Source organism: Phyllobates terribilis, unplaced genomic scaffold (assembly GCF_046119375.1).
Source record: "Phyllobates terribilis strain yellow unplaced genomic scaffold, ASM4611937v1 Scaffold_1__5_contigs__length_1240528914, whole genome shotgun sequence".
Taxonomy (NCBI): domain Eukaryota; kingdom Metazoa; phylum Chordata; class Amphibia; order Anura; family Dendrobatidae; genus Phyllobates; species Phyllobates terribilis.
Window position 1 is genome coordinate 972,493,876 of NW_027362761.1, and position 23,564 is coordinate 972,517,439.

Consider the following 23,564-nt stretch of genomic DNA (forward strand, 5'->3'; position numbering starts at 1 on the left):
GTTGAAGGTACCTGCCGTCTACCCAGAGACTGTCCCCGTCACTTGCCGTGACCACCTGCCTGGCTACCCAGAGACTGTCCCCGTCACTTGCCGTGACCACCTGCCTGGCTACCCAGAGACTGTCCCCGTCACTTGCCGTGACCACCTACCTGCTTACCCAGAGACTGTCCCCGTCACTTGCCGTGACCACCTGCCTGCCTACCCCCGTCACTTGCCGTGACCACCTGCCTGTCTACCCTGAGAATGTCCCCGTCACTTGCTGTGACTACCTGCTTGCCTTCCCTGGGAGTCACCCGCTTCCTTACAAGGACTTCCCCTTTGTATTGCAGCTCAGAGGTTCCACCTCCCGGACCACTTACAAGCCTCTTCTTACCTCAGCACTCCTTGTATCTCCAGTATTAGATCAGATACACAGGGTCGACTGCAGTGTGAGCAGCCTCTTTCCACAGCACCCCTGGTATCTCCAGTATTAGAGGAAACTATCCAGTTGGAGCGCATCTTCTTCCACGCCTCTGTCCTATCAACATTTAAGGACAATTTTCTATCAATGTAACAAGATTGACATTTTAATGTACTTTAAAGATTACCTCTCTGAACAGAAAAAGTGATTTACAAATTAAAGGCATCACAGGCACACACACATAAATACACACTTTTTTATATGATAACAGTCAATGGCTGATGTAGAACGCTGTGGCATACGTCAGAGATTTCTTTCAGTAGTATTTGTTGTGGAATATTCCTGACAAATACCCAGACAGAAACTAAAAAATTATCAAGGCCTTATCATGGAGAATCCCTCTAAGCGGTAGGCTCCACAGAGATACTTGAATATTATTGCACTGCGTGATTGTGGTACATCACACCTCATTATCAAATATATCCTATATCTTGTGAGGTGGATGACATGTCATTTCACAAGCCTACGATTATGGACTGCAAAAATCCAACAATGCCGGGTGCAACTCTGCGATATTACACTTTACCACCTGTAATATTCTCTATGATGAAACAAAGTGATAATTGCAATGTGTATTATCATATTCACCGTGGACCTCGTTCACTTTATATCACAATTTTAGTTAAAAGTAAACCATATGAAAAACAAAAGCTTGTCCCAATATGTATTTATTTATTTTTTTATGGAAAGTAACATACCTTAGCTGTTTAAGGAATTCAATGTCGGAACTGCTTGTGATCAGCTTGATGAACTCCTCATAAGATGGGGCGTATGTGTAGGCCTTCTTGTGACGCTCGTTCACCTGCTCCCTGTACTCCAGCTGGCTGAGCAGCATCTGATTAATGTAATCCGGATCACTCAGTAGCTCCACCAAGGGCTTCAGCACTGAAGAAACAGAATCAGGACATGCAAAGATGAAGAACATCAAAGCTGTGAACTTGGAAGAGTCCATGTGCTGCAGTGCTACCTGAAAGAGGCACCCTGAGACAGCAACAGAGCAATTTAAAAAAAAGTACTAACTTTTGTAAAACAGTAAAAGAGATGTGATTAAGTGATTTTACATTATTTTGTGGTGCTGTACTAGAAAATGGAATGGAAAATGCAAGGATGGTTCTTAAAAGTTCCATAGGAAACACCCCAAAAAAAAGTTTAAAAAAAAAAAAAAAACTAAAATTTGGAAAATTTCACTCCCCAACTTACTTACGAACAACTCATAGATGCAAATGTCAGATGTTTAAAAAAAAAACAAACACACACCTCATCACTCACCTCTCCGGACCTCTGCTTTGTGCTCTTCACTAAAGGCCAGGGTTTCCGGTTGCATCCAGGTTTCAGAAGTCATTGTGTGTTGTAAGGTCACGACATTGTAAAGTCAAGACGAGCACAACAACCTTATGACGCCCAGTGACCTCTGAGGCCTGGACACGGCCGTACATCCTGGCCTGTGCTGAAGAGGCTGAAGATGCAGCACCTGACTGATCATGAACCCGGGCACAATGTCTGGCCCATAGAGAAGCGGCTAGGGATGTGGTACAGTATGACGGCAAAGAGGACCGGATGGCGTGAGACAAGCAGCTGGGTGGCTTGACAGGTCAGAGATGAGAACTAGTTTTTGTTTTTTTCTGGCCACGTCCCAACTTACGGTACATATTCAGGTTACGAATAAACCTACAATGCCCATAGAGTTTGCAACCTGGGGACTGGCTGTATTTCTTTCACTGTATTATTACAATTTTATATTTCAAATCTGCAAATACTATTGCAAATAGTATTTGCAGATTTGCAGGGCGCAAACAAAAAAAAAAGCAAAACTAGACGAAAAATAGGCACTAATACAATAATGAATTGGGCACAAAGTCTTTATTCTTCAGTTACAACCTAATTATTATTATTTTTTTTTAAATCGGACTATTCTGTGTCTTTGGGTGAACATGGAGGCAGCGGATGACCTTCAAGGGTATTATTCAAACTGCAACCGTCTTAGTCATGTATCAGTACAGGCTGCAGACTGAAAAGAAATACAGGTCCCGAGACCTGTGTCTCAACTAATAAGAGCTGTAATCACACAAACCTCGATAGGCTGCGGGGAGGGAAGGGGGGGCGGGCGGCTGTCATAAGTGAAGAAATAAATCTCTTCCTCACTGAGCACAATGGGGGTTATCCCCAGCTTCATCCTCCTCAATGTTTGTCTCCAGTTGGGCACAGTCAATCTCCGTGCACTGCTATAAAGCTGTGAAACTGCCAGAGGAAGAAGAGGAAGAAGCTGGAGATCTCCTAATGAAGCACAACATAAGTTAAAACATATTTCTTCACATGTCACAGGCGTGCTCCCAACTGACTGAGGTGTGTGTGTGATACAGCTCAAGGCAGTTGACATACAAGTCTTGGGAGATGTATACCTTCAGTTTGCAGCCTGTACTGACACATGACTAGGAAAGTCGGCTGCAGATCTAGCAGAGCTCAGAATGTTGAGCCCTTCATAACGCTACCCAAACGACTGATTAGCAGCTTTCTGTGTACACTGTATACTGATAGACAGCTGCTGCTCAGTGCTGGGAGTGGGGTTAGACTATAAGTCAGTAGGAAGCTTATCCTGTAGTGATGATCTCCTGCTGATAAAACACTGATTTTGAGAAAAAAAAAACAAAAAAAACACACCACCTACTAAGTGACATCTCTGGAATCAGGCTCTCAGCACCAACATTGTGCTGTTGTCAGTTTACATTGACAGAAGCCCTCGCATGAAGTGTGTGTTTATTACAGATTCTTCAAAAGCTCAGATGAACGTCTTGCCCAGTTGCAAGGGCATATGTAAACCAAACTAAAGGAACCTATACATGGAAAACCTGTATAGACTAATACGTGCGAGTTGTGATTTTAAAGTTATCGCTATTTTAGTGAACTACACAAAATTCTGTTATCTCTGTGAATGGGACAATCTTGACAGATTATATCAGGACAAGACGGCCTGACCTCACTGATCATCATTTACACTAGGCCAGAAGGATGTAGTGTATAAGCACATTGTTACTTCGGGGCAAGTCATCCTTCCACCCCTACATATTAAACTCAAACTCATGAAACTGTTTGCAAAGGTTCTCGATACCAACATTGATGCATTTACCCATTTGGGTCGCCAAGGAGTAAATACGGTATTTATTAGACCCAGATCAGGCAACTTCAAAAGGATGAGAAATTTGAGATTCGGTTGAAGGACAGCAAAATGGAAGCACGCAAGGGATTCAAAATTGTGTTAAATAGTTTGTTAGGAAATGTCAGAGATTAAAGCTTCCCTCAACTAATGGATGAATTTTTAATGGCATACGAGAAAATGGCTGCAGAATGTCCCTGACTCTGCACATCCTCTATTCTCACTTAGCCATATCGATGTCTAACCCATTAGTTGCGGTGCACGCAGTGACAAACATGGGGAGCGTTTCAGGTTTATCAGGATATCGCAGTTACTGAGAAGCATTACAAAAGTAAAAGGTGCCCTGCAGAGAGATCAGAAGAGACGCTCCAGAAATGGAATACAAGAAACAAAAACGTCGCATTTAAAGTAGAGTACGTGCATTTTATTTCTAATAAAAGTCACTAAACTCAGCATTCATTCCTTTTCCCTCTAACTTCCAAACAAGAACTAATCTCGCATTTTCAATGTAATTTTCATGTTCAGCATTCAAAAATGACACAAGATTAGTTAATCATGTCATCTCCGTTACACAACCTGAGTTGAAGTGTTTTTAACCCCTTAGTGACGGAGCCAATTAGGTCTTTAATGACCAGGCCAAATTTTACAATCCTGACCAGTGTCACTTTATGAGGTAATGACTCTGGACTGCTTCAACGGATCCCACTGATGCTGAAATTGTTTTTCGTGACTATTGTACTTCAGGATAGTGGAAAAAAAATTTTCGATATGACATTATTTTCATGCCCTTAAATCAGAGAGATCTGTCACACAAAATACACTGCTCAAAAAAATAAAGGGAACACTCAAATAACACATCCTTGATCTGAATGAATGAAATACTCATTGAATACTTTGTTCTGTACAAAGTTGAATGGGCTGACAACAAAATCACACAAAAATCATCAATGGAAATCAAATTTATTAACCAATGGAGGCCTGGATTTGGAGTCACCCCCAAAATTAAAGTGGAAAAACACACTACAGGCTGATCCAACTTTGATGTAATGTCCTTAAAACAAGTCAAAATGAGGCTCAGTATTGTGTGTGGCATCCACATGCCTGTATGACCTCCCTACAATGCCTGGGCATGCTCCTGATGAGGTTGTGTATAGTCTCCTGTGGGATCTCCTCCCAGACCTGGAGTAAAGCATCCGCCAACTCCTGGACAGTCTGTGGTGCAACGTGACATTGGTGGATGGAGCGAGACATGACGTCCCATATGTAACATAGTAACATAGTTTGTAAAGCCGAATAAAGGCTTGCGTCCATCAAGTTCGACCTGTTAGTTCTGTAATTGCTAAAGTTGATCCAGAGGAGGGCAAAAACCCCAAATGATTTGGCCAATCTTCACCTGAGGAAAAATTCCCTCCCGACTCTGAAACCAGCAGTCAGAATAAATCCCTGTATCAACCTACTATTTTATTTTATTTTTAAGTATATGCTGAAATCTGCCTGGTATCTAGAAATGCATCCAGTCCCCGCTTGAACTGGTGTAGTGCAGGGTTCCCCAACTCCAGTCCTCAAGGCCCACCAACAGGTCATGTTTTCAGGATTTCCTTAGTATTGCACAGGTGATGTAACTATTGCCTGTGCTGATGATGGAATTATCACCTGTGCAATACTAAGGAAATCCTGAAAACGTGACCTGTTGGTGGGCCTTGAGGACTGGAGTTGGGGAACCCTGGTGTAGTGAATCCGACATTACCGTCTCCTCACTCAGTGAATTCCATATTCTCACTGCTCTTACCGTAAAGAACCCCTTCCTATGCTGGTGCTGAAACCTTTTCTCTTCCAGTCTTAGTGAGTGCTCAATCGGATTCAGGTCTGGGGAACGGGCGGGCCAGTCCATAGCTTCAATGCCTTCATCTTGCAGGAACTGCTGACACACTCCAGCCACATGAGGTCTGGCATTGTCCTGCATTAGGAGGAACCCAGGGCCAACTGCACAAGCATATGGTCTCACAAGGGGTCTGAGGATCTCATCTCAGTACCTAATGGCAGTCAGGCTACCTCTGGCGAGCACATAGAGGGCTGTGTGGCCCTCCAAAGAAATGCCACCCCACACCATTACTGACCTACTGCCAAACCGGTCATGCTGAAGGATGTTGCAGGCAGCAGATCGCTCTCACGGTGTGTCTCCAGACTCTGTCACGTCTGTCAGAGGTAGCGGTCCTGCTGCTGGGTTGTTGCCCTCCTACGGCCCCCTCCACATCTCCTGGTGTACTGGCCTGTCTCCTGGTAGCGCCTCCAGCCTCTGAACTCTACGCTGAAAGACACCGCAAACCTTCTTGCCACAGCTCGCATTGATGTGCCATCCTGGATGAGTTGCACTACCTGAGCAACTTCTGTGGGTTGTAGAGTCCGTCTCATGCTACCACGAGTGTGAAAGCACAACCAACATTCAAAAGAGACCAAAACATCAGCCAGAAAGCATTGGTACTGAGATGTGGTCTGTGGTCCCCACCTGCAGAACCACTCCTTTATTGAGGGTGTCTTGATAATTGCCAATAATTTCCATCTATTGTCTATTCCATTTGCACAACAGCATGTGAAATTGATTGTCAATCAGTGTTGCTTCCTAAGTTGACAGTTTGATTTCACAGAAGTTTGATTTACTTGGAGTTATATTCTGTTGTTTAAGTGTTCCCTTTATTTTTTTGAGCAGTGTAGTTAATAAATAACATTTCCCACATGTGTACTTTACAATTACTTTTTGCAATTTCACCGCACTTGGAATTTTTTTTCCCGTTTTTCAGTACAAGATCTGGTAAAACCAATGGTGTCGTTCAAAAGTACAACTCGTCCCGCAAAAAATAAGCCCTCACACGGCTATATTGACTGAAAAATAAAAAAAGTTATGGCTCTGGGACAAGGGGAGAAAAAAACAAATAAGCAAAAACGGTCATGAAGGGGTTAAGGGTAGTGTTGAGCGAGTATGTTCTGTTAACCCTTTCGCCGAGTATGCTCGGGCCAAGCTCCGAGTATTTACAGCAGCTCGGTGATATGGTTTAATCGTTCCCGTGTGCATGATTTGCAACTGTTTGACAGCTTTATTACATGTGAGGAATGTCTATTTCTTACACATTCCTCACATGTAATAAAACGGTCAAACAGTTGCAAATCATGCACACGGGAGCGATTTAACCTTATCACCGAGCAGCTGTAAATACTCGGAGCTCGGCCCGAGCATACTCGAACAGAACATACTTGCTCAACACTAGTTAAGGGCAATGGTACCAAATACTAATGAAGTGTATGTAAACTTTTGACTTTGCAGTAAGTAATAAAAATTCCTTAAAACATTCTCTGTCTCTCATTATTCTGCAATTTCCGCAGTCTTGCTTCGCCCCGTCCTGGCTTCCCGGCAGCTCGCGGTACACTGAAGGACCTGCCATCACATGACTAAATGACGTCAGCGCAGGTCCTTCAGTCCACCGCGATCTGACGGCAAGCGAAGAGAAGGAGAGCGGGGGCCATCAGAAGGTAAATATAATATTTATTTTTTATTTTATTCTTTTTTTTACAGGTACTATGGTACCCAGGTCCGGAGGGGAGTCTCCTCTTCTCCAGACCCGGGTACCATCCGCACATTGAAACGTTTTGATTCCGCATGTACAGATGCAGTGATGCGGATTCCATGCGTTTCAATGCAAGTCAATGGCGGTGAAAGCGCCGCACTTCCGCAAAATAATTGGTAGTGCTGCGGATTTTTCTGCAATGATAACCTGAAGCAGAAATTTCCGCAGCATGTGCACAGAACATGTGGATTATCATTGGGGAACATAGCAGACCTTCTACCATGCGTTTTTCATGCGTTACGCAGCGTTTTTGCCGCTGCAGAAACGCTTAAAAAAAAAACGCATCATGGGCACACAGCCTTAGGAGATTTTATTGGGGGCTTTTGATCACTGTGATAGGGTCTATCAAAGTAATCAAAAGAAATCAGCCAATGAGAAAAAAATCCCTGCTGTTGCCGGGTGCAGGGAAGCAGATCTTGGCAGGCGCACAGCTCATGTGCCAGTCATTTTCTTTCGGCAGAAGGAGGAAGAGGGCCGGAGGGGTCACGAATCCAGTAATTGAGGTACGGGGAGGGAGGTGGGGGGGGGGGCTCATGGACCCCATTTATCTCCTTTCTGATATGTTAGATCATTTCAGAGGAGAGACAAATAAAAAAAAAAAAGGCAGATTTACAATTATGTGTTCGCCATTATTCGGTGAATAATTGATCACATGACAGGGGACCATAAAGTCGGCCTGAATCATGCTCTCCAGAGTCTCCGCTACCCCAAGTAGCTGAAAACTCTGAGATTTTCCGACACTGGGGGGTGCTACACTGTTATTCCTCAGCACCGTTAAATAGCGGTGCTGAGGAACAAGTACCTTTAACGACCACCGTGAAAGGTCGTTAAGGGGTTAAAAGTAATAAAAAAATAATATGCTCAATATTGTTAATATATGTCCCTAAAAGCATTGCCATTTCCAATTAAAAGGGAGTTTGTTAGCACAAAATGACTGTTCAAACCAAGCAAAAGTGCTCTGTGCACCCTTTGCGCCCGTGTTTGGCTTTAACAGTCATTTTGTGCTGACAGAGTCCCTTTAAAGATCCCATTCACATGTCTGTCTTTAAACACAATTGTGAAAAAATGGTGCCAATGTCACCAGTGTTTCGTATCAGTGTGTCATATGTGTATCCATTTTTACCATTAGTGTGTCATCAGTGTTTTTCACGGATGGATAAATCAATACATTACAAAGCCTCTCCTATACTTTGTAAGTGTTTTTCACGGACTTTTATTGGTCCTTTTCATCTGTGTTGCCGGTAAAAAAACGATATGTCTTTGTGTGTTTTGCATAGACACACGGTCTGTGAAAAAACACAGACATGTTAATAGCACTATAGGATATAATGGGCACATGTTGCATCCGTGAAAAAAACGGACACAATACATACGTGCTAAATGAACGTGTGAATGAGGCCTAGCAACCATTTTTATTGTCATGATGCATCCAAATTGTAAGGCAACTTTTAAATAAAAATGTAAACATGACATTTTGTGTCCCCAGACCCCGTGCAGACCTTTGAGTCACCATTAAAAGGGAATTTGTCAGCAGGCTTTTGCTATTTGAATCTGAGGACAGCATGATGTAGGGGTTAAAACACCGAATTCAATGACGTGTCACTTCTCATCAAGCTGTGTGCTGTTTATTTACAATGAAGGTTTTATCACTAGGACATTATCATTGCTGTGACTATCTGGTACGTGAGCACTGGTCTGACTCCGCCCTTCCTGCCTTAAGCAGCTCACTGTCTATAGACTATGTACATACAGAGCCTGGTGTGGGCGGGGTTAGATTTCTCAGCTCTGCTGCATTCGACATCTAAGAACTCTGTGTCACAACTGCGGCACCCAGTTAAGTAAGTGACACATCATTGGATTCAGTGTCTCGGTCCCTACATTATGCCGCTCTCAGATGAGGTAGAAAAAAACTGGGGACAAATTCCCTTTAAGGAGCTGCAAGTGAACAATATTATTTACAACTTTCTTCTAACTTACACGTGGTTTCGTGAGCAAGAAACTGAAAAAAAGAGGAAAACAAAACTGCCGGATCAAAGTACAAAGAGCTTGTTGTGGTGTTATCTTGGGAGCACATCACTCTCAAAAGGAGCTGTACATCCAAAATCATGATATTTAATTAGAAGTATGTGCTATTTTCATGGTAAAATAAATTATAACTGGTTGCGAAGCAGAAACTTTCCTTCATGGACTGCTAAAACAATACAGAAAATTAATGCTTCTACTGTAATGAACTAGACATCACAAGTAATAAAGAAAAACAAAAAAAAATATTAAAACAATAGAATGGCTTACTTTGCAATTCAAGGCATATAAATCAAGAAACCATATTATTTAATAAAGTAATCATTACAAAAAAATAAAACAAATGAATATCAAGCTGTGACATTTCATTTCAAACTAATAGAAATGTAATTTTACGCAATCTTTCAAATAGAAATATGCCATTACGGTAGTTCCATAAGGTGTAAGACTAATAAAACAACGGCAGGGAGCTGATCATTGTACACACCTTTGGTGGCAAGTATTTCAGAAAGAACAATGCGCAAACTGCGAGACTGGGCATCCCGGCTAGGCATCAAGCAAAGAACTAGCACCTGGGCACAAGTCTGCAGGAACTGGAGCTCCTCCTCGGTGTTTTTTAAGCAGGGATGAAGAGCAAAAGGTCTTGGCTGTTCATCCTGTCTGAAAGAAAAAGGAACAAAACAAAAAGGAAAGCAAAGAAACTGAAGTTAAATGAAACACACACGTGTTACCAAGTTACTACATCCCACTAGTGATGAGAGAGAATGCTCGTTACTCGAGATTTACGAGCATGCTCGGGTGTTTCCCCGAGTATCTTCAGCGTGCTCGGGTGTTATGTTTTAGCTGCGCGCTGGGTTTTAGTCGCGCATGATTTGCGAATGTTTGACAGCTTTAATACATGTGAGGAATGCCTGTTTTTTAGGCATTCTTCACATGTATTAAAGCTGTGAAACAGTCGCAAATCATGAGCACAGAGTGACAAAAACAAAACACCCGAGCACGCTGAAGATAGTCGGCGAGCACCCGAGCATGCTCGCCGAAAGGGTTAACAGAACATACTCGCTCATCACTACATCCCACCAAACACTCTCATTCTATGTGCGAATGTCCCAAAAATACATCAGAAAGGGGCATAACGTGTGCAGATGTTGATTAAAAGAAGGCTTAATAGTTCTGAAAACAAAATGGGGACAAAGCTTAAAATGTCCCGTAAAATTAAAATGCTTGAAGGTACGCTACCACACTTCAATAATTAAACTTGTTGGCAGTCTAATTTTTTATTCCATATGCTTCTTGTATGTAATAACAGCAAAATCAGCTAAACTTACCCCCTGCCGCTCCTGAGCTGGCTCTCTGCTACAGTCCTCAATCTATGATGATATTTCTGTAGCGGTGACATCATGTGAGCAAAGCGGCCAATCACTGGGAGCAGTGGTCTTGAGGAGTCTTTGATGACATCAGTGTTGAGCCCAGTGATTGCCTGCAGCGGTCATATGATGTAGTTCTGACATCACCACTGCATCCATATCAATAAAGCCTGATGGCATTGGAAAGTCAGCAATAAAGAGGCAGGGGGTGAGTACAGACTGACTTGATATTTTTACATACAGTAAGCCTATGGAATAAAATAAGGCATACATGTCTATAATGTAAGTTACAAAAAAAGTGGCTCTATCAACATTAGCATGGATGCCAGGTCATAATGGATACCAGATCAAGCAGCATGAATATGATAAAAATAAAGATAATTTAGAAATAAAATTTTCATAAAAAATAGCTTGTAGGCTTACTAGAAAACCAACCTTTATTGTATAATGTAATGTTTTGCCATTGCATTATCCTAGCAATCATTATCTTATGTAGAGTCCTTTTCCCTAGTTTAAAGGGATTTTTCACAACATTAATCCTGATTATCAATTATTCGGTTTATTCAAATAATAGGCTCTGATCTGCGGTACCCGGCAGCAGCCACCACGCAATGGGACAGGGCTGCGGAGGTCCACCCTGTACACCGTTCTGGCTTCCGCTGCCAACAGCTGATCGGGAGATATTGCCAGAGACCCCCTCCAATATAATATTGATGAGCTAAGGATAGGTCACCAGTAATAAAGGGGTAAGAAAATAGTATTTTTAATAATTAAAACCGGATAGAGATACATATTCTTTTTTTATGTCATTCTGACAAAATCATGTATTTTTTTTTATTATTCTATTTTTTTTTGTACATGACAATGTGGGCGGCCTTCACGTCAGAGCTGCTCTTAAAAAGCATTGGGAAATCTACTTTACAGCAGCCATGTGCAATAGACAGGATCAGACTCATTAACTTCTGTACAGGGAGGGGAGGAGGTGAGCTGTGACATCAGCAGCCGTGAACTGTCTGGTCTTGTGTTATCTACTTTATATGGGGACGCTTTCTGTCATTGTTATACTGCCTGTGATCATAAGATGACTACGGAAAAGTGATCTCTCCATAACATGCAAGTAGGAGCCTAATATTAGGCATAGTGTGAACATGGCAGGATTTATTTTAAATAAATATTTATATGAATAAAAAATAAAACATTCTAAACATATATTTAATATAAAAGTTGAGTTTAAAGGGGTTGTCTAGCACGTATATATTTTTTTTTAAAAAACTAACAGGCATATACGATAGTTGTTAATAGAGGCAACTACCTGCTTGTTCTACCCGGAGCAGGCTCAGAGTGGTAACTAACTGCACCTGCCAGCGATTCAGCTGCTCCATTTCAACAGAGCAGCTCTTCTTCTTCCAGGCTGCTCTGTCAATGAGGCGTGACTGCAGACGTCATGCTGATTGGACAGCTGGCAGCAGGGAGCCGGCTGTCAGTCAGCTGTCAGTCAGCTGTCAGTCAGCAGAGCGGAAGAGAAGCTACTGCTCTGTCAATGTGACGTCAGGAGAAGCTGCTTTTGGCCAAATCTGTCTTGGCGCCGAGCACAGCAGGCAGGTACCTACCTGCCTGTTAGTTCTCAGGCCTGTAGAGAAAAAAATTATATATGGCAGTCCTGGAAACCCCTTTAAATAATGAATACTTTTCTCTGATGACACCTTCTCTTTAATTAGAAGAAAATAACTATTTCACAGATGAGACTGGAAAATAATCACATTGGCCACATAAGTGCCAACATTTCATAGATGCTTTTCCTGCATAGTTTTCTCTTCTGTGTGTTGGTTTTGGGTCATAAGATTCTGTTTACTAAAAAGTAGGACAAAGTTTGTCTTTTCTACCAGCAGATCAGTGTAAATTGTGGTAATATTCTTAACGGTTACACAAAGATACTTAAGAAATACTCTACCCTCAAGCCTTAACGTCATAAATAGCAGCTCCAGTTAACGAGAAACACAAATCAATAACGGAGTGAAAGCAGCAATCTGTCTAGTCTAAAATAGTTTGTGAGAAACACAATCAATAATGACCTTCACAATGAAAGGAAGAAACAAATGATGACTTGGCTGTAGAACAAGTAATGGATGAGGTTGTAGTATAGAACTGTATAGGAGACGCACACTATACCTGCATTTATTTGGTAGAAATAAATAATTAAATAGCACTAATTAGTATTCACGTCGTGGACGTTAATGAGACTTAACACATCGGGGACCCCAAAGAGTACGTGAGGGGAAGAGATCGGCACATGGTCGGTCCTGCTGTCAGAGGAGAATACAGGCGGTCAGGGAAGCACATCTACTAAACATAAGGAAGCCAAGAAAGCAGCACTCGGCTAATAATGCGGAGAATGGGCCACGATTCGCGGACAGAGAGACTTCACAACAGCAGCATTCTATAAAGCCAATCAGGACTGTATGACTAATCCTGCACTTGCTAGAATATAGAAAGCTATAGTACAGACTGTATAGAGGATTCTTGACGTGTGGTCAGCGGCTATAGGATTTCTGCAGTAGACATTGCTCAGGTGATTCCAGTTTATCCACATTTTAGAGACCGCAGGATTCATCAGGCTGGCTCTGAAACAGCAGTGTGGAAACATGCTGGAGTCACCTCTGAGCTACATCTGCTACAAGGATTCTCTGGTCCTATGGACGATAATTGTACCAATGGTGTCTATAGGAAATTTGTTTACTATCCAAGTAAATTAAGATTAATGACTGCAAGTTTCCACCTGCATATGTTTTTTGATGTGACTATTGGATATAAGAATGCCGACAAATTTCTCAACATGAATGATGAACAGCAATCCAACGTATCCTTCACTTTATGTTCTGTAAATGACACTGGAGGTAGAAACTGCAGCTCGGCATATATTTCACCTGCAATGATCACTGCAGAGAATATAGTAATATACATCTGCCATTCAAATAAACCAACTGGGTCCACCACAGATGGAGACTGGTAAGAGATGCCCACCACAGATGGAGACTGGCAAGAGATGCCCACCACAGATGGAGACTGGCAAGAGATGCCCACCACAGATGGAGACTGGCAAGAGATGCCCACCACAGATGGAGACTGGCAAGAGATGCCCACCACAGATGGAGACTGGCAAGAGATGCCCACCACAGATGGAGACTGGCAAGAGATGCCCACCACAGATGGAGACTGGCAAGAGATGCCCACCACAGATGGAGACTGGTAAGAGATGCCCACCACAGATGGAGACTGGTAAGAGATGCCCGCCACATATGGAGACTGGTAAGAGATGCCCGCCACATACAGTTGTGGCCAAAAGTATTGGCACCCCTGCAATTCTGTCAGATAATACTCAGTTTCTTCCTGAAAATGATTGCAATCACAAATTCTTTGGTATTATTATCTTCATTTAATTTGCTTGCAAGGAAAAAACACAAGAGAAAGAAGCAAAAATCAAATCATTGATCATTTCACACAAAACTCCAAAAATGGGCCAGACAAAAGTATTGGCACCCTCAGCCTAATACTTGGTTGCACAACCTTTAGCCAAAATAACTGCGAACAACCGCTTCCGGTAACCATCAATGAGTTTCTTACAATGCTCTGCTGGAATTGTAGACAATTCTTCTTTGGCAAACTGCTCCAGGTCCCTGATATTTGAAGGGTGCCTTCTCCAAACTGCCATTTTGAGATCTCTCCGCAGGTGTTCTATGGGATTCAGGTCTGGACTCATTGCTGGCCACCTTAGAAGTCTCCAGTGCTTTCTCAAACCATTTTATAGTGCTTTTGGAAGTGTGTTTTGGGTCATTGTCCTGCTGGAAGACCCATGACCTCTGAGGGAGACCCAGCTTTCTCACACTGGGCCCTACATTATGCTGCAAAATTTGTTGGTAGTCTTCAGACTTCATAATGCCATGCACACGGTCAAGCAGTCCAGTGCCAGAGGCAGCAAAGCAACCCCAAAACATCAGGGAACCTCCGCCATGTTTGACTGTAGGGACCGTGTTCTTTTCTTTGAATGCCTCTTTTTTTTTCCCTGTACACTCTATGTTGATGCTTTTTCCCAAAAAGCTCTACTTTTGTCTCATCTGACCAGAGAACATTCTTCCAAAACGTTTTAGGCTTTCTCAGGTAAGTTTTGGCAAACTCCAGCCTGGCTTTTTTATGTCTCGGGGTAAGAAGTGGGGTCTTCCTGGATATCCTACCATACAGTCCCTTTTCATTCAGACGCCGACGGATAGTACGGGTTGACACTGTTGTACCCTCGGACTGCAGGGCAGCTTGAACTTGTTTGGATGTTAGTCGAGGTTCTTTATCCACCATCCGCAAAATCTTGCGTTGAAATCTCTCGTCAATTTTTCTTTTCCGTCCACATCTAGGGAGGTTAGCCACAGTGCCACGGGCTTTAAACTTCTTGATGACACTGCGCACGGAAGACACAGGAACATTCAGGTCTTTGGAGATGGACTTGTAGCCTTGAGATTGCTCATGCTTCCTCACAATTTGGTTTCTCAAGTCCTCAGACAGTTCTTTGGTCTTCTTTCTTTTCTCCATGCTCAATGTGGTACACACAAGGACACAGGACAGAGGTTGAGTCAACTTTAATCCATGTTAACTGGCTGCAAGTGTGATTTAGTTATTGCCAACACCTGTTAGGTGCCACAGATAAGTTACAGGTGCTGTTAATTACACGAATTAGAGAAGCATCACATGATTTTTCAAACAGTGCCAATACTTTTGTCCACCCCCTTTTTTAGGTTTGGTGTGGAATTATATCCAATTTGGCTTTAGGACAATTCTTTTTGTGTTTTTTCATTGAAGACAAATTAAATGAAGATAATAATACCAAAGAATTTGTGATTGCAATCATTTTCAGGAAGAAAATTATCTGACAGAATTGCAGGGGTGCCAATACTTTTGGCCACCACTGTATGGAGACTGGTAACATGCCCGCCAGAGATGGATACTGGTAACATGCCCGCCACATATGGAGACTGGTAACATGCCCGCCACATATGGAGACTGGTAACATGCCCGCCACATATGGAGACTGGTAACATGCCCGCCACATATGGAGACTGGTAACATGCCCGCCACATATGGAGACTGGTAACATGCCCGCCACATATGGAGACTGGTAACATGCCCGCCACATATGGAGACTGGTAAGATGCCCACCAAAGATGGATACTGGTAAGATGCCCACCACAGAAGGATACTGGTAAGATGCGAGCCATGTGATTGGGCAACCGCTTGTCTAGGCATATGCCATGCTCTAACAGGGCATGACTTCATGATACACTAGAATTGAGAAAAAATATTCACATTGGTCTGGTCGACAGAGCAGTCTTCACTTCTGTGGCCAGTATCCTGAGTGTCACTGGCATTTACTAGTGCTTGCATCATCATGATGTTGTGGTGTGACCCACGTCAAGACGTTACAGGGCTACAGGACATCTGTCAAAGAAGACTGCCACTATCTGGCTACCAAGGAAGAACAGACTAGAAGCTGTAATTGGGTAGCACAAATCTTTTGGTTTAAAAAGGGGTTGCCTGAGACTTTTATATTGATGGCCTATCCTTAGTATAGGCCATCAATATAGGATCGATGGAGGTGCAACACTTGGCACCCCCGCTGATCAGCGGGTCACGATGCCGGCAGCGGATGTATGTGCTGAGTTGCGTAGCAGCACAGCTCAGTCAATATAGCGGCCACTGCCAGGTACTGCAAATACACCCCTACTTATTCACCATTCAGCATATCCAGCCACAGCAAAGACCAGCTGAATGTTGGCGGTGCCTGATGTTGCACCCCCACGACCATATATTGATAACCTCTCCTAAGGATAGGCCTTCAACATAAGAGTCCAGGACACCCCCTGTAACTCTACACAAGCCCATTAAAGAATTGCAAACTGAGCTTTAGACACTGTAGCGTACAGATTTGCACAAGTTAATGTACTGCGGACCTTCATCAGAGACTATGTTGACAATACGCTTTAGCTTCCATTCCGAATGTCATTATCCAGACCAGGAAGCGTTAAACCAGAGCGAGTGTCTCCTCACTCTCATTATTTTGTGCAGAGGCTGATAATCAATGGCACAGCAAAGGATTACAGATGCTTACTCCAGCTTGTTACCTAGTGTTTGCAGCCTTGAGGTCACAGAAGTGTGTGAGCAGATTCTTAACCACGTCGTTGCAGACCACCTTTACAATATCAATATGGGCAAGTCGACAGCGGAGTTGTCTGGACAGCTCCCAGAAGTCTTCAGAGAGCAGATGGTAGAGCTGACCACCATCTTTGCTGAGATCTCCATACCATGACAAAATGTAGTCTCTGTAGCTGTAGTCAAACACTGAAAAAGATGGAGACAAAAAGTGAAGGGAATAAAATTGTATACTATATATACACATTCACACACAGTACCTGTGCAAAAGTTTTAGGCAGCTAAACAAAAAAAAAAAAAAGAGAAACCCAAATTAAAATCAATATTGTGTGTGACCTCTCCTGCATGAGATTGACCAAATCATAAGCAGGAATGGGAGAAAAACAAAAAAAACAAAACACCCCCAGAATAGCTTAGGCTTGTCAGTCTTGTAATGACAGTCTGATCCCATAGCGGAGCTGTGTATGATTACACAGTGCTGGGAGTAGAGCAATTGTTATGGGAGAGTGGGGGAAGGGCAGTACAGCTGAGCTTTGTAACACTTTTATAAGCTCTCCTCTAACATCCCTGTCAGTTTTGATGTATTCGTCCCACGTCCTCCTACACGGATGCGGACGGTGAGATGAAAGCTGAAAGGTGTTAATCTCTACTCCAGTTTGTAATCACGCTGGGCTCCTTAGAGAGCTCAGTAAGGACAGCAGCCTGCCATTACATGTCTTACAGGGAGAAACCTGTTGTAACCTATTGTGAGGGCGTTTTATTTTCCCTGCATGACACCTCCTGCTCTGATTGGTCATTGTCATACAGGGGAAGAAGTACACGCCCTCCCCCTTAAAAAAAAAAAAAAAAAAATCTCTTATAACACCCAGTTGACCTGTCATAAATTATAACTAAGTTTACAAGCAAAGCTCTCTGAATATCAATTCAGCTCTACAGTCAGTTTTATTGACCGTTCAACATGCTCAAACTATATATTTTTTTTTCTATGGGGATAAGCACTTATCAGCAGTTAGCAGTTAACTACCTGAATGCTCAGCCATGTGATTATCTCTCCCAGCTCAGAGGTTACCTACTGCTCCTGCTGGCAATTCTTCTACTTCCTGTGGCATCACTCTGACAGAGCACTTCCTTCTTTTTCACTCTGCTACGTTCACAGGGTGTCACTGTCAACAATTGGGTACGCTCACACTGGCGTTGATTCTCTTTTAGGAGAGAATCGCGCCGATTATGCTAATAACACTCGGCTCAAACTATGTTTAGAGTTTGACCTGAGTGTGATCAGATTCTCTCGCATGAGAGAATCGGGGCACAGGCGCAGAGAAAAATCGGCACACAGGCGCAGAGAAGACATAACTTAATTTCTTCATCTGCTCCATTGCCTGTGTCAGAGGATGTCAATCTGCACTCTGATGACATTCGAGTGCAGTCGATGATTCACATGCACCCATAGACTTGGTGGGTGCGCGTGATCCGATTATCGAAGCCACTCACAGCATACTGTGATTGTTCTCTCGAATCGGCAAGAGAAAATCATCGCAGATCTGCACAGCCCCATGGTATAACACTGGGCCAAGTGCCATCCGATAAAACATTGGATACCACTCGGCAATGTTATACGGCAGGGTGACCGAACCCTTAAGTTAATTAACAGACAGCCCAGCCTAACGCAGCAGTCAGAAGGCTGAAATTCAACAGTGCAGAGAGGAAGACAGAACAGTGCAGAGAGGAAGACAGAACAGAGCGGAAGAGGAGGAAATACTCTGGTCGCCTGCAGGAGCAGAAGTCTTTGCAGAGCAGTATAGGCAGGTAGTTAGCAACTACCTGCAGAAAAGTTATTACTACCATAAAAAAAATGTATAGGTCCTAAATAAACCCTTAAATGATGGTAACATTTACTTTGAAAACTTTCAACTGAGATAGGACGACCATATATAATAGAGATCAATAGGTCAAATTTGAAGCATGAGGAACCCAACGAGTAGAAAGCTGGTTGAAATAATATAGTTATGAATAATGAAGACTCATTTCTATTAGAATGTCAGATTTATTTTTTTCTTAAGAATAATTTTTTTCCCATAGACCTTTAGAATATAATGAATTATAAAAGCTAGATACGAACTCTGTCAGACGTCAAAGAATAAACTGATACATTTTCTGTGGATAATGGGAAGAAATCACCATTACAACATATCAAAGACTTGACAGAGTGACTCAAGATTGCGCTTTTCTTCGTTTTTTGAAGCCAATTTATCAAAGTCATTTAAAAAAAAAAAAAAAAGAAGTGTATAAACATGAAAAGTGTTTGTCTGTGCAGTCAGCATCTACATATTATTCCAGCACCATGGATGAAGGCTGCATAACCGGGAGCGCCAACTGCCAGACAGAATTGTACAGGTATATTGCAGTTTTGAAGTGAGTATTTTGTCTGAAAATAGCTTCAAAATTTAAATTGTGAATAAACTGTAAAGGGGTTGTGCAACCAAACATTTGCATTATGTTTTTTTAAGGGTCAAAATGGTATAAAAACAAAAGAAGGGATAAAGGAAAGGGAGAGGGAAGGTAAAAGGGAGAGTATAGATTTAGATAAGAAGGGTAAAGGAGGAGTCCTACAAAACAATCACATGAACAAACAAAGAACACAGAGATAGAAAAGGGTCTGTAAGCTTATTTTATCGGGCTATCCATCGTATTATCACAGATAAACTTATAATATTCTGAATAATTTTAGTTGTATGCTAACAAAATTCGTCCTAATCTTTCCTTTTTTTGTCAGTCCCGCTTTTCCCTCCCTCTTTCCCTTTCCAGGTTAAAAGGTAATTATTATTGATATTGTTGATATACCATTTATTTGTTAAACTCAATAAAAATCATTTAAATAAAAAAACAAAACTAAAGAAGGGGATACTTAGAGCTCCGATCCTCTTCCCCATCCACTGCTCTACTTCTTGTTCCTCTCGACACACAGTAAATGACCACTAGGCCAATCTCTAGCCGCAATCACCTATCAGCATGTGGCAGTGATTGTATAAATGATGTAGTGTCTTAAGAATTACAATTTTCAATATTTTTTTCTGAGACTATAGAAAAAAAAAGTTTTTTTTTTTTTTTTTTATATACTATCTATATTTCACACTAAGTAAACTGCTGAATTATTCAGGTTATTGTTAAGTTAATACTTAATGTGTAGTTCTGTGTTTTATGTAATAGGAGTACAATCTTCTTTTTTCCACTACATTGTAACTTTTTTGCATTTCTTTAAGAAGAATAAAGTTTAACAATTTATAAAATATATATATTTATTTTATTTTTTTTAAGTGCAATAAAATGTGGGACAAAATATGTCCCACAAGAGACAATAAAATGGGGGTATTGCAATTGTAGTTGTTCACTGTAGCCTGGGGCATCCATAGGAGCCCAAATTATAGGAAATACATATGCTGATAAAGCCATAAGTCACTTGCAGAGCTGATCTAGGTCTGCTAGGACGCAGCAGCTCTGCTATCCCAGGCAGACACCCAATAGTCACAGCGCGATGTGTAAGTGACAAAGGAAAAGACTCAAGTGGAAATAAACCACTGCTGTCTTCTTCTTAGGGTCCCATACACAGGAACGCTTGCTCTGCCGAGTGCTGCTGTGTCATCTAGTGAGAGCCGCTGCTAGACATCTTTGACGACAGCTCATCTTTTAAATAACAAAAGGATTTACAATCCAAAATCGGAAATGCAGAATCCTCAACTGCTCATCTGTCAGGGGTTCTCCTACACATCAGACTCATCTATATAGACAGGTTCAGCAAACGTTAATTTAATATGTATGTGGTCTTTAATTCTGCAAAGCCAAAAAGACAAAAAGCAGTAGAAGCAAGAAAACCCGAAGCCATAATAATAGTCTCTATTGAAATGTATCAAAACCAATAAGATTAAACCCTACTCCCCCAGGAGCTAACTACAACATAAACATGTAGATGCAAGGACCCAAAAAACTCATGTGCATAGATAATTCACAAAATATGGCTGTGTAAAGTAAGTGGCGGCAATGCTAAGCAAAAAATCCTATCAGAACAGCGGAATAACACCTGACACAATGGGCAGGAGCCTTGTAATGACTAACAGTGTAAATGCACTTCCAGAAGAAAACAGAACAAATACCAATGAAGAAAGAGTACTCCAACCGCCAGGTTGTTCCAACTCTCTTCCTCTATTGGTACTGTATTTACTCTATGTTCCCTTCTGGAAATGCATTTGCACCCTTAGTCATTATATGGCTCCTGCCAATTGTAGCTGGTATCATTCTGCTATTGAGCTGTTCTTATAGGATGGCCCCTCTGGGGCCATCCTATAAAATGCACGTCTGATGTGCTCCTGTGGTTGGGTATGTCCCATTCATGCAATGAGGCTTTATGCCCTTAGCTGCTTATTTTTGGCTGCAGGGATGTCTGACTTACATTTATTAATTTGGTTAATTTCCAATGTCTGTTTTTTACTGACGATGTAGCCTCTATTTTGGCAATACGCTTGAAATTCTATTAACTATACTTTTGTAATCTTACCTCCTTCAGCTAGTCGAAAACGGTTTTCTTTTCTTCATATATAGGAATATCATAATATTCATCTAAATATATATATACACACACATATACATACATACACACACACACACACACACAGTACAGACCAAAAGTTTGGACACACCTCATTTAAAGATTTTTCTGTATTTTCATGACTATGAAAATTGTACATTCACACTGAAGGCATCAAAACTATGAATTAACACATGTGGAATTATATACTTAACAAAAAAGTGTGAAACAACTGAAAATATGTCTTATATTCTAGGCTCTTCAAAGTAGCCACCTTTTGCTTTGATGACTGCTTTGCACACTATTGGCATTCTCTTGATGAGCTTCAAGAGGTAGTCACCGGAAATGGTTTTCACTTCACAGGTGTGCCCTGTCAGGTTTAATAAGTGGGATTTCTTGCCTTATAAATGGGGTTGGGACGATCAGTTGTGTTGTGCAGAAGTCAGGTGGATACACAGCTGATAGTCCTACTGAATAGACTGTTAGAATTTGTATTATGGCAAGAAAAAAGCAGCTAAGTAAAGAAAAACGAGTGGCCATCATTACTTTAAGAAATGAAGGTCAGTCAGTCAAAAAAATTGGGCAAACTTTGCATGTGTCCCTAAGTGCAGTTGCAACAACCATCAAGCTCTACAAAGAAACTGGCTCACATGAGGACCGCCCCAGGAAAGGAAGACCAAGAGTCACCTCTGCTTCTGAGGATAAGTTTATCCGAGTCACCAGCCTCAGAAATCGCAGGTTAACAGCAGCTCAGATTAGAGACCAGGTCTCTGCAGCAGGCCTTCATGGTAAAATAGCTGCTAGGAAACCACTGCTAAGGACAGGCAACAAGCAGAAGAGACTTGTTTAGGCTAAAGAACACAAGGAATGGATATTAGACCAGTGGAAATCTGTGCTTTTGTCTGATTAGTCCAAATTTGAGATCTTTGGTCCCAACCACCGTGTCTTTGTGCGACGCAGAAAAGGTGTACGGATGGCCTCTACATGCCTGGTTCCCACCATGAAGCATGGAGGAGGAGATGCGATGGTGTGGGGGTGCTGTGCTTGTGACACTGTTGGAGATTTATTCAAAATTGAAGGAATACTGAACCAGCATGGCTACCACAGCATCTTGCAGAGGAATGCTATTCCATTCAGTTTGCGTTTAGTTGGACCATCATTTATTTTTCAACAGGACAATGACCCCAAACACACCTCCAGGCTGTGTAAGGGCTATTTGACCAAGAAGGAGAGTGATGGATGGGGTGCTACGCCAGATGACCTGGCCTCCACAGTCACCATACTTGAACCCAATCGAGATGGTTTGGGGTGAGCTGGACCGCAGAGTGAAGGCAAAAGGCCCAACAAGTGCTAAGCATCTCTGGGCACTCCTTCAAGATTGTTGGAAGACCATTTCCGGTGACTACCTCTTGAAGCTCATCAATAGAATGCCAAGGGTGTGCAAAGCAGTCATCAAAGCAAAAGGTGGCTACTTTGAAGAACCTAGAATATAAGACATTTTCAGTTGTTTCACACTTTTTTGTTAAGTATATAATTCCACATGTGTTAATTCATAGTTTTGATGCCTTCAGTGTGAATGTACAATTTTCATAGTCATGAAAATACAGAAAAATTAAATGAGGTGTGTCCAAACTTTTGGTCTGTACTGTGTATATATATATATATATATATATTATATATATATATACATACATAACATACATACACACACACACACCGCATTGTGAAAGTATTTGGCCCCCTTGAACTTTTCTACCTTTTGCCACATTTCTGGTTTCAAACAAAGATATAAAATTCTAATTTTTTTGGGAAGAATCAACAACAAATGGGACACAATCGTGAAGTGGAACGAAATTTATTGGATATTTTAAACTTTTTTAATAAATTAAAAACTGAAAAGTGGGGCGTGCAATATTATTCGGCCCCCTTGAGTTAATACTTTGTAGCGCCACCTTTTGCTGCGATTACAGCTGCAAGTCGCTTGGGGTATGTCTCTATCAGTTTTGCACATCAAGCGGCTGAAATTCTTGCCCATTCTAACTTGAAAAACAGCTCGAGTTCACTGAAGTTGGATGGAGGGTGTTTGTGAACAGTAGTTTTCTGCTCTTTCCACAGATTCTCGATTGGATTCAGGTCTGGACTTTGACTTGGCCATTCTAACACCTGGATCCGT

General features: G+C 41.9%; 1 protein-coding gene across 2 annotated transcripts in view; it reads right to left on the reverse strand.

Annotated features, from left to right (window-relative positions):
- Positions 1-23,564, reverse strand: part of SNX25 (sorting nexin 25) — a 308,205-nt gene that overhangs the window by 169,467 nt on the left and 115,174 nt on the right. For both annotated transcript variants that reach the window (XM_073642554.1, XM_073642545.1), the window contains exons 3-5: positions 16,785-17,001; positions 9,741-9,913; positions 1,159-1,345 (exon numbers count right to left, since the gene is read on the reverse strand). In XM_073642554.1, the coding sequence (XP_073498655.1) occupies positions 1,159-1,345; positions 9,741-9,913; positions 16,785-17,001 (577 nt within the window). The remainder of the gene's footprint in view (positions 1-1,158; positions 1,346-9,740; positions 9,914-16,784; positions 17,002-23,564) is intronic.